Source organism: Coturnix japonica, chromosome 5, assembly GCF_001577835.2.
Source record: "Coturnix japonica isolate 7356 chromosome 5, Coturnix japonica 2.1, whole genome shotgun sequence".
Classification (NCBI taxonomy): domain Eukaryota; kingdom Metazoa; phylum Chordata; class Aves; order Galliformes; family Phasianidae; genus Coturnix; species Coturnix japonica.
The window spans coordinates 15,797,617-15,811,257 of NC_029520.1; the positions used below are offsets into that span (position 1 = coordinate 15,797,617).

General features: G+C 43.5%; 2 protein-coding genes across 5 annotated transcripts in view; both read right to left on the bottom strand.

Moving 5' to 3' along the window:
- Positions 1-7,657: 7,657 nt before the first annotated feature.
- Positions 7,658-11,415, bottom strand: RPS13 (ribosomal protein S13). Its single transcript, XM_015864128.2, has 6 exons — positions 11,287-11,415; positions 11,019-11,067; positions 9,559-9,637; positions 8,943-9,112; positions 8,222-8,322; positions 7,658-7,739 (listed from the first exon to the last, which is right to left on the bottom strand). The coding sequence occupies exons 1-6, from the start codon at positions 11,307-11,309 to the stop codon at positions 7,706-7,708; spliced, it is 456 nt and encodes a 151-aa protein (XP_015719614.1). The 5' UTR covers positions 11,310-11,415; the 3' UTR covers positions 7,658-7,705.
- A 60-nt stretch (positions 11,416-11,475) lies between these two features.
- PIK3C2A (phosphatidylinositol-4-phosphate 3-kinase catalytic subunit type 2 alpha) overlaps positions 11,476-13,641 on the bottom strand; it is a 59,401-nt gene continuing 57,235 nt past the window's right edge. For all 4 annotated transcript variants that reach the window (XM_032444739.1, XM_032444741.1, XM_032444738.1 and 1 more), the window contains exon 33: positions 11,476-13,632. In XM_032444739.1, the coding sequence (XP_032300630.1) occupies positions 13,450-13,632 (183 nt within the window). In that variant the 3' untranslated portion in view covers positions 11,476-13,449. The remainder of the gene's footprint in view (positions 13,633-13,641) is intronic.

Here is a 13,641-nt window from a genome sequence, read left to right on the forward strand (position 1 = left end):
AAATATACATGGGGCTAATCAATGAGCCTCTGCTATACTGAAAAACAAGCTCATTAAGACAATTCCTCTGAAAAGTGGCATTTTTATGACAAGATACCGAAGCATTTAATTATCCTGTACAATGACAGAGCTGAAAGAAACTGAGAAAAACCTGCAGCAACGTAGAACGTCTTGAGGTCTCAGGAAGAAAATTCTCACATAGCTGCTCACAGCCAGCAGCGCAAAGGGGAATTTGAGAACTGCAAGGTTATTTCCCCACAGGAAAGGGTCTTTCGCTGGCTACAGATTGCCATCCATTTACACAGAACAGAAGGCAAGTTCCTAAGAAGAGACTTGTCATTACAGATCAGTTAATTCTCTCAGTTGTACTCTATGTCAGAAGAGCAGCTGCCGCTGTTGAAGGACAGTGAAGACAAGAGATTTAGGAGGACAGAACAGCCTATAGTGATAGCTGAGGTAAGGGACTTGTTTTCATCACAGTGTTTGCTTGGATTATCTACCCCTTAAGCTCATTCCCTGCTCCTCGAATCAGCATGTAAGGACAGTTAGCAGCACAGCTCATGCTGCAGCACGCAGCAGTGTGGTTAGTGCGGAGGCAGAGCAGCACACACCACAGCTGTGCCTGGAAGTGACCCTGAGTGCCACCCCGCAGCAGGGCCATAACGAAGGTGACCGTGCCATCACATCATGCAGATGGCCCGGGGTAGCTCACTTTTTCTGGCCATGCCTTCACACATGAAAGTGAACTTTTCACAGCCCCTCTCTGTCATTAGGCAGAGAGATCTGTTCCTACCTTTGCTCCTCTGTACTATTTTGTGCAGTGGCATAGTAAACCAGACCTTACAAAGGTTGCATGACATTCATTACTCCTTACATTTAATCCTATATTTGTTAATATCTTAACAACAGCAAATGAGGCATGGGGCACAAGGCTGTAACCGATGCACTCTGGGGAGACTTGTGAAGAACATGTAATTGGCTGCACGGGTAAATATGCTGCCTAAAAAGATGGGGAAGCAATGAACTATATGGTCCCCCTAGTGTTTCCTTGCCTCTGATCATCACTGCAAAGCAGGCATGAGAATGGCCCTGCTCCCTCTCATCCTATTGCCAGTGGAGTGAAATAGCCCCGCACCTGCTGTGCATTACTGGCTGCATGGAAAGGTGACCCTTCACAGGAGGGAAGAAACACATTCCACTGCAAAGCGTTCAGCACAGTTCTTTCTTAGGGACTGAAAACAGCTGAGTGGGCATAAAGAGCTCACAAATGCCTTATTAATGAGTGCATTGGATCTAATGACCTGCGAAACTGAAATGAGATTATTTGGGTTATCTCATTAAACAAGAATAATAGCAATAATAACCAGGCAGTAATTACGAGTGGGCCAACCCAAGGACAAACTAAGAAATGGGGGCCAAAAGGCTCTTAATTAATAGGGTGTATGTCTGCTTCTCTACTTCTAGATCCAGAATTTATGAAGAAGAATCACATCTAACTGAAAAGATCAGTGTCAACAAGCAGGAATCGAGTCAATCTGATTCTATGAAGTCCAGCTACCAACATATGCAAGTGTCATTCACCAGTTTCTTACTTCATTGGTAAGAGACCTTTTGTCCTACCTCCAAATGGGTTGTGGTTTCTTGTTTGAAAACCAGAACAATTTCCTGGTGACAAGAAGTAAACACCTACAACTTAAGCAGAAGGCTTGTGTTTAAGCTGACTCTTAACTCGTCTGCTGATAGCACTGCAGCAAGTAAAGCTGCATCTGAAATGCATAATCCACTCTGTCACGTTTTTCTGAGACAGAAAAGCAGACAATGCAGACCTATATACCAAACCCAAAAAGATCTTCACAGCAGCTATATTTTCCCATAAATACATAGGAAAAAAGTTCCTACTCCTAGTTCACATGAGAAGAAATAGGAAGACAAATTATACTGACAGCCAATATTTTTGCATGCGCTGCACCTACTCTGTAGTCCGATGCTAACAGGGCTCACTTTCTAACACCACTAATAAGTTACCTCCGTGTTTAAAGATTAAAAGCCAGGATGCAGGAAGGAATACTTATTACTGCACAGTATTTTACCATTGAACTTGCAAACCAAGTATTACTCGGCTACACAACAGTACTAAATTTCTAACTTTTCCTGCCTTATGTATCCCTCGTCATACCCATGTTTGCCATACACAGACAGATTAACAGGAAACCACATCGTGTGCTGCTCTGAGCTTGTTTGAGCATGAAATTCCATGTCCCATAGCAGCAGAGCCACATAGACAAAGCTCTGAGACAACACCCGGGTCCATTTCCTTGAGCTCTAATCATGTAAGGAATCCAGGCCCAGCTGCCTCCACACTTCAGATTGAAAGAGGTTGGGGAATTGCTATGTTCACTCTTAAACTTGAGCATCCATCAGCACAAAAAAGGGGCATCAACCACTGCCCACTATCATTCATTCAGAGTCACACTACAGTATCCTGCATCAGGACTAAGAGTCGTGGTTTACATCCCCTGGTGCCACTTTAAACTGCCTCTGTGCTAAGCTGTACACCACTTCCACATCTTCTATTTGCATATAAACACCCACCTTTGTTTAAAGTGTAACTTCATGGGCTCACAAGGTAGGACTCAGTGCTGGGGTCTGGGACAACAGAGCACCACAATTAGTACTCCTGCCCCCAGACAAGATATTCCATCTGCTTTGTGCCTTTGTGCCCGTCTCACAGTTAAGGGTGGGTTATAGTGGTACTCTACCCCCACACAGAGCATTGCGAGAGGTGTGTTTCCAGCCCCTGTCCTGCAAATCTCAATGCCTTCGCCATCAGAACTGATCCTCTGAGATTTGGATCCTTCCCAAGTTCCTTTAACTTGATCAATTTTTAATGTCTGTCACCGGTTATTTCACCCAGTCAGTCAACAGCTTCTACAGTTCAAAACACCAGCCACTCTTTTCCCACTCTGGCATAACACAAGGCTCAGGATCTACAGAAATTATTCATCTGCATCATAAAGAACTTGAAGGAACTGTAAAAGAGATTGATCCCTGACAGCGGCACTAAACTTGAAAGCCCCTTCCTGGCTCTGAAGAAGGAGAATTCTGACCTGAAAAGGGGTCTTGAGTGAGCAGCTTCAAAGGGAATAAAGTATTAGCCTGTAAAACCAGCACTCACTAGAAAACTCGGGTGATCTTTTAATGTAGGTACACCTCTTGCCTCAGGCACAGCCAACATAATTACTTGACACACTGTATCTCAAGCTGGAAGGTTGATAGAACAGAACATACTTCACCTCCTTTTGTCCTACCTCCCGAGCAAGGCCTCACATAGAAACTGCCAGTGTGACTATTCCAGAGACCAAATCCTGCAGGACATCACCACCATTTATTGGTGTACATATCCAAAACATACTGCTATGTCAGTAACATTATGCTTTTATAGTGATGCAACTCCAGTTACTAAATCTACACTGGCCTTCAATAAATCTGGAGGTGGTAGGAAAGAATCAGTCAGCAACACTGATGGCTACAAGGGTTACAGATTGCTGACCAGGAGGAACATTTATCCCAAAAGCATGAGAAGGTGGAGAAGGAGGGAAGCTTTCAGTTACCCAACGGCAAGCAAGTCTAGAAATCCTTTACAAGCAAGAAATGGACATTCACAGACATCCCATTTGTGCAGTGAACGCTGCCCAACTGCTCCTGTTGCCAAGGTATGTGCTGGCAGAGGGACGTTACCAGGGCACCACCATGTATTGTCATGCAAACGATGCACTCACTGAACGGACTTCCCAGCAACACAGCGCATTTTTTTCCCGCTAGTTTGATCCTAGCATTGAAAAAGAAACAAAACAACGGCATGAAAGAGAGGCGGCATTGGTCTAAACCAGAACCCCAGAGCTGAGCGTGCCCCAAACCTGCCTTCAGTGCGTCCAGTAGTCCCGACTGGAATTAACTCACGTCAACTGATTTAGAGTTGAATGCCATTGAAAGCTCATTGGTAGAAGATGAATCCTGCAAAAGCTCTATTTCCCAGAAAAAGCAGAGGAGCATCCACCTCCGGTCATACGTTTATAAACCCAATTCTTTTTTGCCTTTAATGACTGTTAGTATTGGATGAATTGCAGGAGTGATGAGAATATATCTTGTTCATACATTTCAATGCTGCCCTACGTGAGCTCCTCTGACTCAAGTCAAGCTAAGCTACATACAGGTCATTTACAAGCATGGAAGAACATTGGCTTGACTGATTTGCAAAGCAGTAAGGTTCCCTTAATGGGAACTAAGGTACACAGCTGTAAGTGCCTGGACAAACACAGGCAAAGCAGAGAACTTGGAATAAGAAAGGTGCAGGCTGAGGCCTATGAAAGGTGACAGAGGGGAGCTTCATGCTCCCAAGGAAGAACCTGGAATAGAAACGGATGGAAATCTGAACGGAAAAAGCAACCTATATCCCAAAGAACTCCCTTTTACTATCTCTGAGTGCCATGTGCAGTGGAGAACTTTGTAACTGAAGGAAAACAAGTTTTCTTGTGTCCCACTCACAGCTCTGGAAGCATCACCACCTTCCTTAACACTGCAAGAGGGTAGTGTACCTTAGCAGCAAACTTTCAGTAGTAGTTGCTTACCAGCCACATGAAAGAAGCCTCCGTCATACATCCTGTAACCCTAAATGATCCTAACAGATTGCAAGAGTGCAAACACAAGGGGAGGCTTTTGAGAACCAACCTCACCATGTCAGATCAGAGAACAGCTACAATGCATTAGTATTGTTAGTATTAGTATTACTGGGGCTCACGAGGCTCTGCAGCTGTGTTCCTCTGAAGGAAAGAGAAGCCTCCCTGCATGAGAGGAGCTGGTAGCAGGGGAGGCTGTGTGCCAAGGCCCACAAGAACAGAGTGCTCCTTTCTGATGCATGCCCTGGCACAACACAGGGAAAATCTCACACTGGAATAGAGAAAAAAAACAATCACTCAGATTTGTACTGGCTGAGGGAGCAAAAATACAGCAGGAGGCAAAGAGCAACACTGGATGTCCAGACAAGACTGTTAGGTATGAGGCAGAAACAAGAATACAACTTGTGAAACTCAAGCCAAGGCACAGCAAGGAAGAGAACAGTGGGACCGCAAGGCCACAGACTGCTGGGTTAGTGTCTGGAGGTAACCATGAACAGAGATGGTTTGTTGTGGTTCATCTGAATTTATTTCTATTACTACATCTCTCTAGTGAAGGAAAATCATAGTGCTCTTAACCAGAGAGGCAGGAAAGACTTCTCTGACTGCCAAGCAGCCATAACATATATAAGACCTGGGCAGCTGAATCACAAGTTCCAGGCTGTCCAGGTACTTGGATACGGCAGAGAAAATCTGACACCCAGGCACAGTCCCATAATACAGCCCCAGAGATCAAACTTACCTGACATTTCCACAGGACTTCCCCTGGTTGCATGCTCCTCTTCAGACATACACTGTAGGACCACATCCCTCCAAACATGTTGATCAAGACCACACTCTGCAAGATCCCCTCCTGTCTGGAGGACAGACCCCTGCCGGCACTGTCACACATCTGGCCAGGCCCCACTTCCCATGTTCTGCTGGCTGATGAATAGAACAGAGCACAGCATCTGCCAGAGCAAATGAGTAGATCTGGAGCAGTATCGCTCCTGGCTGAGCAAAAGTATGAGACTGACAACAGTAATGGGAACAGACCACATGCTTGAGCCAGCATGTGTGACTTAAAAGCAGCACAGAATCTTCACCGATGTGAACAGTAGAAATATATGCAAACATCTTTACAGTTCATAAGAACATAGTGCAACCTTGTTTAAGCTCCTCTCGTAAACAAGGGATGCTTGTCCTAGAATCAATGATAGACAGAAGCAGAGACCAAAATATCCCAGCAGTGCAAAATGTGAGAGCTGTGTGAATTTCAATCCTACTGTGCTCAAAAGCACTGTTATCATTTGGTACCACACAAATTCAGAACTGCAATATGAAGTGTCTTATTTGCTGGCTTGGACTGTCAATGTTGGCACTTCCCCCCAGGTGGCACTGTTTGCTATACAGAACTTTTTTTAAGGAAAACAAGTGTTTCAAAGCGCCATCTGCTGGTATTTTAGTTACTAACAGGTAGTGAATGCAGAGTAACAAATGTGCGTCTGCAATTCTCTGCTACGAACAGTTAACAGATCATGATAAGAGACTGACGGGTGCACACAGGAGCACAGAAGGAAAACCACCAGCAAAGACTCTGAGGAAAAGCTGTTACTACACTAATAGGATCTGACAGCTCTTTATATTGCAACTTGTGTAAGGCTCCCTGTGCTCAAGGTGTGTAAGAGCTGCCCTTCTGCTTTCTCCTAGTGGAAAAAGATGCTTTGCAGATTTAACAGCTGTGTCGTTCATTTCTAAAACACTGAAGCAAAAGGTCACATTTCTAAGGATTTGAGTGTTTTGGTTTTTGGACACGTTGGCCATTTAAATTAAGAGACAGAAAGAAAAAGTTCCAACTCCTTGCCTTGGCAGCTGCAAACAGGTAAAGCACCTTTCCAACCCACCACTTTCTAGTTACTCATAAAATAAGAGTATGCATTTTCACAGCTCACAGAAGCCGGTAATCTCAGATCTGGGCAGATACAGAGTTCAGTCAGAGTGCAAAGCTTTTCTTTAGAACTGTCTTAATCCCAAATGCTGTATTTAGCTCCACGATCAGGGCAAAGGAAATGTCCTTCTGCAAAACTGGATCCAGAAGGTACCAGTTTAATCATTATCATTTAGCAAGTAGCTGCTACACCTTACAAAAACGTCAAGTCTAACTTAGTCTAATTTATATTTACTTAAATGCTTCTTAATATGGCAAATGTAAGTAGTGCACCAAGACTTAGAAGCAACAACTACTGCAGTTCACTAAAACCTCCACTCAGTTTCATCCTAGAGCCCACCCTCTAAATCTCAGCAGGAAGACAACTCTTGGTCAGTTACTTAGAATTTGGAAGCACAACTTCAGTAATGGTGACTGCACAACAGCTGCTGCCCTCCGGGTTTAGGCCATCTACCTCAGTGAAGACTTAACATCTGAGGAACGCTAAATTGTCCTATTTACTACACAAACCTCAATGATGATCCCTGAATTACTTACAAGTGACACCAACAGTTCCTCAGACCATGCTCTCAGTTATGAGAAGGGCAACTACAGAGCCCTGAAATGGTTCACGTAGTTCCTCCATAAGAGGAATGGACCCACATTAACCTGCAATGATCCATACGACTCTCCAGTTCTGGTTCCCCTCCCCTCCTCTCTTGTCAAATCCTTTCCTCTCCACCTTTTCTAAGTTACCAATTCTTCATCCTGTCCTTGTTTTCTTGCTCAGATCTTCCTGCACAACACACACAGTCATGGCCCCACATTAATTAAATACACACAGTGAATGACTCCATCACTTCTCCAAACTGAGGCTATGAGACCAAAAATCAAGTTAAAGTAGACAAACCACACAATTGATCTAGAACAGCCAGAGTCACTATCCAGGTCTGCAACAGAAGGGCAGCAATACAGAAGGCGCTGCCAGAGTCATGCACCAGTATGAGAGCTGCCCATTTACAGGCAGCTTCCTGAAAAGGGCAAATGTTTATAAGACACCAATCACTTCGAGACAACACAAAGTTAACCAGAATTTATTCTTTTTCAGTAAGTCATTGTCAGCTCCTTATGCGACCAGGGCAGAAGCTGTCGATGATTCACTAAAAACAGAGAAAGAGAGAAAAACATTAATTGCAGGGGCTATTTTTACAAACTAATTCCCAGAAACATCACTTCAGTTCAAAGCACCATCAGTCCTGAGCTTCATCACATCTACACAATTCTGTACGGGATAAAGAAAGATCGAATTCTTTCTGTTAAAATACAAATAGGACAACAGAACTAAACTTTATTTTTATAACCTCAGCCAGCTGCACTTGAGCCTGCTCAGAAAGAGAAGCTTTGCCTATCCTCCTATAACAATTCTCCTAAGTCTTTCCTAAAGAACGGACAACTACCAATGACTGCTTTTGCAAGGGCTGCTATGCCATTTCTCAGTTAATATTTATGAAGATATCCTGTCCTTTGCTGCCTGGTTTATCTATACATCTGGTCGTAATGTGCTCCTGAAACTCCTACTAACAAGACCGGGCATAGCCCTACAAGACCTCAGTGAAACAGCAACATAAAACAGAAGACTTACTACTTCCAGTTGGGTGGCAGTACTCTCTTGGTTTTGTAGTAGCGAGCCAGCCTATGGATTCTGCTTTCAATCAGAATCAAACGGAACTTGGCATCTTTATCCTTTAGAAGAAAGTTGTAGTACAGTCAGGCACTGTTTTGGTTTCTAGATAACACACATCTCATGTGAGCATTGGTGAAGTCAAATATCCAACACTACTGCTACAAAACCCATATTCCCACTGCCAAACTGTGATGAGATCAGTACCTTCAGAGCAGGACAAGAAATACGCAGCTTAAGCAACGCTTTTAACCTCATTTACACAAGGATTACAAAGCCCTTCTTTAAAAATGCCTCCCCAAACTAATAAACTCACTCAGAGGAGGCAATGTACAGGTAGTACAATTAACTTTTTGGTCTATTAGGAGTGGCTCCTCACATTCCTCTTTCCCCCAGCTACAAAACAGACCACCACCAAATTCCTCTATAAAATGGAGATCTTCAATTAAACAGCAACCACAACCCTCCACCTAGCATTACACTGGAAGATTACAAGATATTTAAGCTCCAGGTGATCTTGAACAAGGCAGATAGAATGTATTTACAGGACAGTGGAGGAATGCTCCCCAGATGCCCAGGACCAGTTGCAAAAAGTTTCAGAATTTAACATAAGAAGCTATAAAGAAGCTACTGTATCATCTGTGAAAACCAAGTGGAGTTTCCATTTCAGATCAGCGCTCACCTTCCTGTTCCTCTCAAGATGTTTGCGAACAGCAACAGCCTTCTTGATCAAGTGATAAAGATCCTCTGGCAGGTCTGGGGCCAGTCCCTTCGATTTAAGGATTCTCAGGATTTTATTGCCTGTCACAAAGCGAACCTGGGCAACACCATGGGAATCCCTCAGGATGACACCTGAAACAAACATTCACATCTCCATCATACAGCAGTTCTTAATGAAGCACATCATTATTAAAAGTTCTTTATTAAAACAGAGAATAAAAAATAGCCCAAACAATTACTACATTGTAGACATCACTAATACTCTCAAAACTATCATTAATAAAATCATATGATAATTTACATAGCACACAATCGCACTGCAGAACTCATGGCCAAAGCTGCAGCACGTGCACCTGTAAGCAGAGCTTTAGAGGGAGCCCCAGTACTGAGCAATGTTCTATCAGGCCGGTACTGCAGCATCTCCTTAACACAGGGCTGCTGCTACTTGAGGAGTGCATAGCTACAGCAGAAAATGTATTTTCTTAACGTGTTATTGAACACAGATAAGCGTACAGTTATATTATCATGGTCAGAAAAGAGTGTTTCACTTCCACTTAGGAGTTACTTGTAAACCTTACCTATTTGTGAGGGAGTCAGGCCTTTCTTAGCGAGCTTGTAGATCTGTTCCTTTACATCATCAGAAGTAAGTTTCAGCCACTAAAGAAAAACAGAGTAACTTAAGAATAGCACTAATATAGAGGCACAGGCTACCTATGAAAGCCTTCCATATGTGATAAAAACAGCTGTTTTGTAACATTTAAGAGAACAACTGAGGAACCACAGCTCTACTGATACAGAAACAAACTTCTTCTGTCCTACAAACCAAACCCATCGTCCTTGTGAAAACGGTGGGGGCAGAAGTGAGGTTAAAAAGTCCCTGTTTAATTGAATGCACAGAGCCTCCAAGCAGCTTTGGAGGTATCACCATGAGTACCGTGGCTTTATTTTAACTGACGAACTTAGCAGATGAATGCAACTTTAGAGAGAAAAATCACTACCGCTAGGCCTTGGACAGAAACCCAAAGCTGAGAACCATCTGGCCATTGCCTATTCAATCACTTACAAAGAGGCTGACAAAAAACTGACCTCAAGTACACAAAGTAACCGAAAATGAACAGGTTGACCTTTATTCTGATAGCACTGTGCTTTTTCTATCCTATTGTACTTTATACCATTGATAGAACCATTGTTTCTGTGCTTATTATGGGATAAACAGCAACAAGCTCAGTAAGTCCAGCTCTCATTACAAACTACAAAAGCTCCAAGGAGTTTTTTCCATCCCTCCCCTCCTTTTTAATACTATCATATAATGAAATAGAAACATACATTGCAGCATTTGGAGCTGCTGCGTAGATTATAATTCAGAACAGAAACACGTAAAAGCAAATGCAAAGCACACTCAAAACAAGTATAACATTCGAGCTTCTCAATCACTGAGGAGATGAAAATGTAATTAGTGCTTCAAGCAGCTCTATGTTATATTTGTTTCATCTTTAAGCTTTAATTCTATCTTAACCTTTTCTCAGTACGCACAGCCCCATGCATGCTCATCACAAATTCATCTTTTTCCAGCACAACCCTCCAAGCCACAGCCTGGCAAACCAAGCTAAATCAAACATCTACCAGCTTTAGCTCACTGGTAGACATTGAGGGGACCCTGAATAAACTAAAGGTATGCTGGGATTACTTAAATTTAGAGCCCCAACCAGCAGATTACAGTCAGTCTATGCACTAAAAATAATCGAACAGCACCTCAGTAATTCGAATTGTGCAGTGAAATAATGTTTTGCCCTAAGAACCAGTTGGCCAGCAAACAATCCTCGTTTTCTGAGCATCTAAAAGGCTACAGTTATACTATTCGGAGTACCTTAAAGGCTACAGATATACTATATGTAACCATGCGGCCTAACAACCGTTCACAACACCCAGCTCTGATTCTGTTCATGGCCCATCTGAGCCGCTCCATCACCGGATCTCACCACACATCCACGCAGCCCGGGCCGGGGCCGACACAGCACGCGTTCGGGCAGCTACTCACCGTGGGCACACTGCGGCGATAGGGCAGCGCGGACTGGGACAGGCCCTTCCTGTGGGGACAAAGGCGGCAGGCTGAGCGAGGCGGGCACCCACCAACCCCACTAACAACCCCGCGGCCTAGCGGGCCGACGATGGGTCCTTCCACCCAGCGCCATCATGGAGCCACAACCGCCCCCTCCTTCCCGCCACGTTCCCCCCGCCGTCCCCACACACCGCAGCGCCCACCCGCCCGTTCCCCCCCCTCCATTGTGGCGGTCCCCGCTGCTCACCCTGGTGCGTGCATGCGACCCATGATGGCGGCGGAGGAAAAGAAGGAGCAGCGCGAGGGAGAGGCCCTTCTTCCGTCGGAAACCACGTCACCACCGCCAGCACCGCCCCCTGCACAACGCCAGCCAACCATCTATTGCTTTCCACCATCACTGCTTTCCACCACAGCTCAGACAAAGTTAGAACGTAGCGATGGTTGTAACTGATTGTGTTTTATTACTCTGTGCTGTAAGACACTGTGCTCCGTAGCACACTGCAAAAAGGCAGTACGTATTGCTCTCCTTTCGTCTCACAACGGAACGTTTCACAAAAACAGTAGACTACTTTCCTGTGTTTAAGTGAATTGTGATTCTAAGGATGGAATGGAGTTAAGTCTCAAAAGCATCAAGTGAGCAGGAAATACCGAGTTAGTTACACGGAATATTATTTACAGGCTACATTGAATGGAAAATATGCAGAAGGTACTTATTCAAACTGGGGTTTGGGACTCGTTAGTGCCCTAAGCATCAGCCCAGTTTCTAACATTCAGCACGTTCTTAGCTTTGTAATGGTAATAGTTCCTAAGAGATTGGACCATGAATATTGTAGGCACCAGGAGATTCAAGTTTACTTCTCGCTTCTGTGTTGAAGGGAGATTGGTCAGTAGTGGGGGAAGGAAAACCAGATTCGAAGAAGCTTTGTAGCGCTGGGCAGACAAAGGATGAATTCCCCATATCGTGTCTTCTTCCATCGCTGCATATTTTGCATTAACAATCCATAACCGGCACTGATAAGCTCTCAACCTTTCTCAAAATATGCATCAATGTTTACTACTGAAGTGTGCAACTTAACACTATTGCTTTGTCTAGACAAAATACAACCACTCCACACTGAGTAAAGGTGAACAAGAATTCCATCCCTGTAGTGCAGAAGTGACCTATTGAAGTAACCCCGGGAATTAACAGGAGACAATATTTGTACCCCACTATATCACAATATATTTCAATGCTGCTTGGAATTAAGCTTGTTTTGTTTTAGAATTTAGAATCAGCGTTGCTGTCAACTAAAGAAGAAAGAAAAGTGCAATGAAATTTGTGTCTCAAAGTACTGTTAATGCAGCCAGTCTGCGATTTATCCAGCAGTTGTGCTTTTTGCCTAGTGGCCACCGTTATCCTGGAGGTACAGGTAAGTAAACTAGGGCTAAGTGCCACTTGGATTTACTGTCTGAGTGTTCTACATTTAATCACTGAACTATTGTCATTCTAGAAATTTAACAGTGTTTCAGAACACTGAAGAAACATTTCCTACAGCATCACAATTAGCCATTCTTAATTCAGCTTTGGGAGATCGTGGATAGAAGAGGGGTTACAAATATTTATCAGAAGTTGCACTAAGTCTGAAGATCAGCACAAGGAACATCATTTGTAATGCACACATCTCAGAAGCCTCCCAGTACAACCTGCAAGTTATCAACTATGAGAACGTTTTCCTTCTTTGAGGAGCAGAAAGTTAACACGTATACATATTTAAATACCAGAAGTGAGGTAAAGAGAAGCATTTGAATTAAGGCACCATTATTTACAAATTCCATTATTGGCACTCACTCCAATAAATCATAGAGATGCACTCATCCGGGAGTAAATGCAATGCTAAGGAGTTTTTTCCAGCCCTTCAACCTTCATTTCTACAGGCGTGTGTGAAGCCACCAAAAGTTTCACCCATCACAGCCTCTGTGATGTCTAGTGTCTAGATACTAGTATGAGAGTAGTCCTAAGAAATATGTAGTTTCTTTAATATCCTCCAGCATCACGCCATGGATAACATTAAACAAGGAAATTATAAAGCAAAAATGTGTTATATCCACAGGCCTAACGATTAAGTTACGGTTTGAGCAACCAGCATAGTCAAACTGTTCATCATATTGTCACAGATGGTTTTAAATCCCCTTCCTTTACCTGCAGCTCTTAAGAAAGGTTCAAAGTAACACTTTGATAACATTGCATAAAAGTAATCCAGCGATGGTTTTCTAGAAATCCTCCAAATTAGGCTACAAGAAGGTTGGTCCAATTTATCTGTTGAAATGCAGTCTCTTATGTTTAAGATGCACAAGTTATTTTCAAGTCAGAAGATGCACAAAGCACAACTGAATGCAACTGTTCCATTCTTACTCAGGTGTAGAAATGAGTTCATAGATAGGGCACAGCAGTTAGTCGATACCAATTAACAGTCTCCTTGCTCAAGTTGAAGTCCTTCAGAGAGAGTGTAATTCCACCCAAGAAGAAGTTCTCGCGTAATGATTCCGCACTGAGCACACTCAACTGAAGTTCTCTCTGTTTCAGAGTTTCCACGCTGTACCCGCTGTACACAAGCTGAAAGGT

Excerpts from the sequence above, each read along its gene's own strand:
- RPS13 (XM_015864128.2), bottom strand. The coding sequence starts at position 11,309 with ATGGGTCGCATGCACGCACCAGG. Across the intron at positions 11,068-11,286 it reads GGTCGCATGCACGCACCAGG|GAAGGGCCTGTCCCAGTCCG; the intron begins GTGAGCAGCGGG and ends TTGTCCCCACAG. Across the intron at positions 9,113-9,558 it reads CCTGACTCCCTCACAAATAG|GTGTCATCCTGAGGGATTCC; the intron begins GTAAGGTTTACA and ends TGTTTGTTTCAG.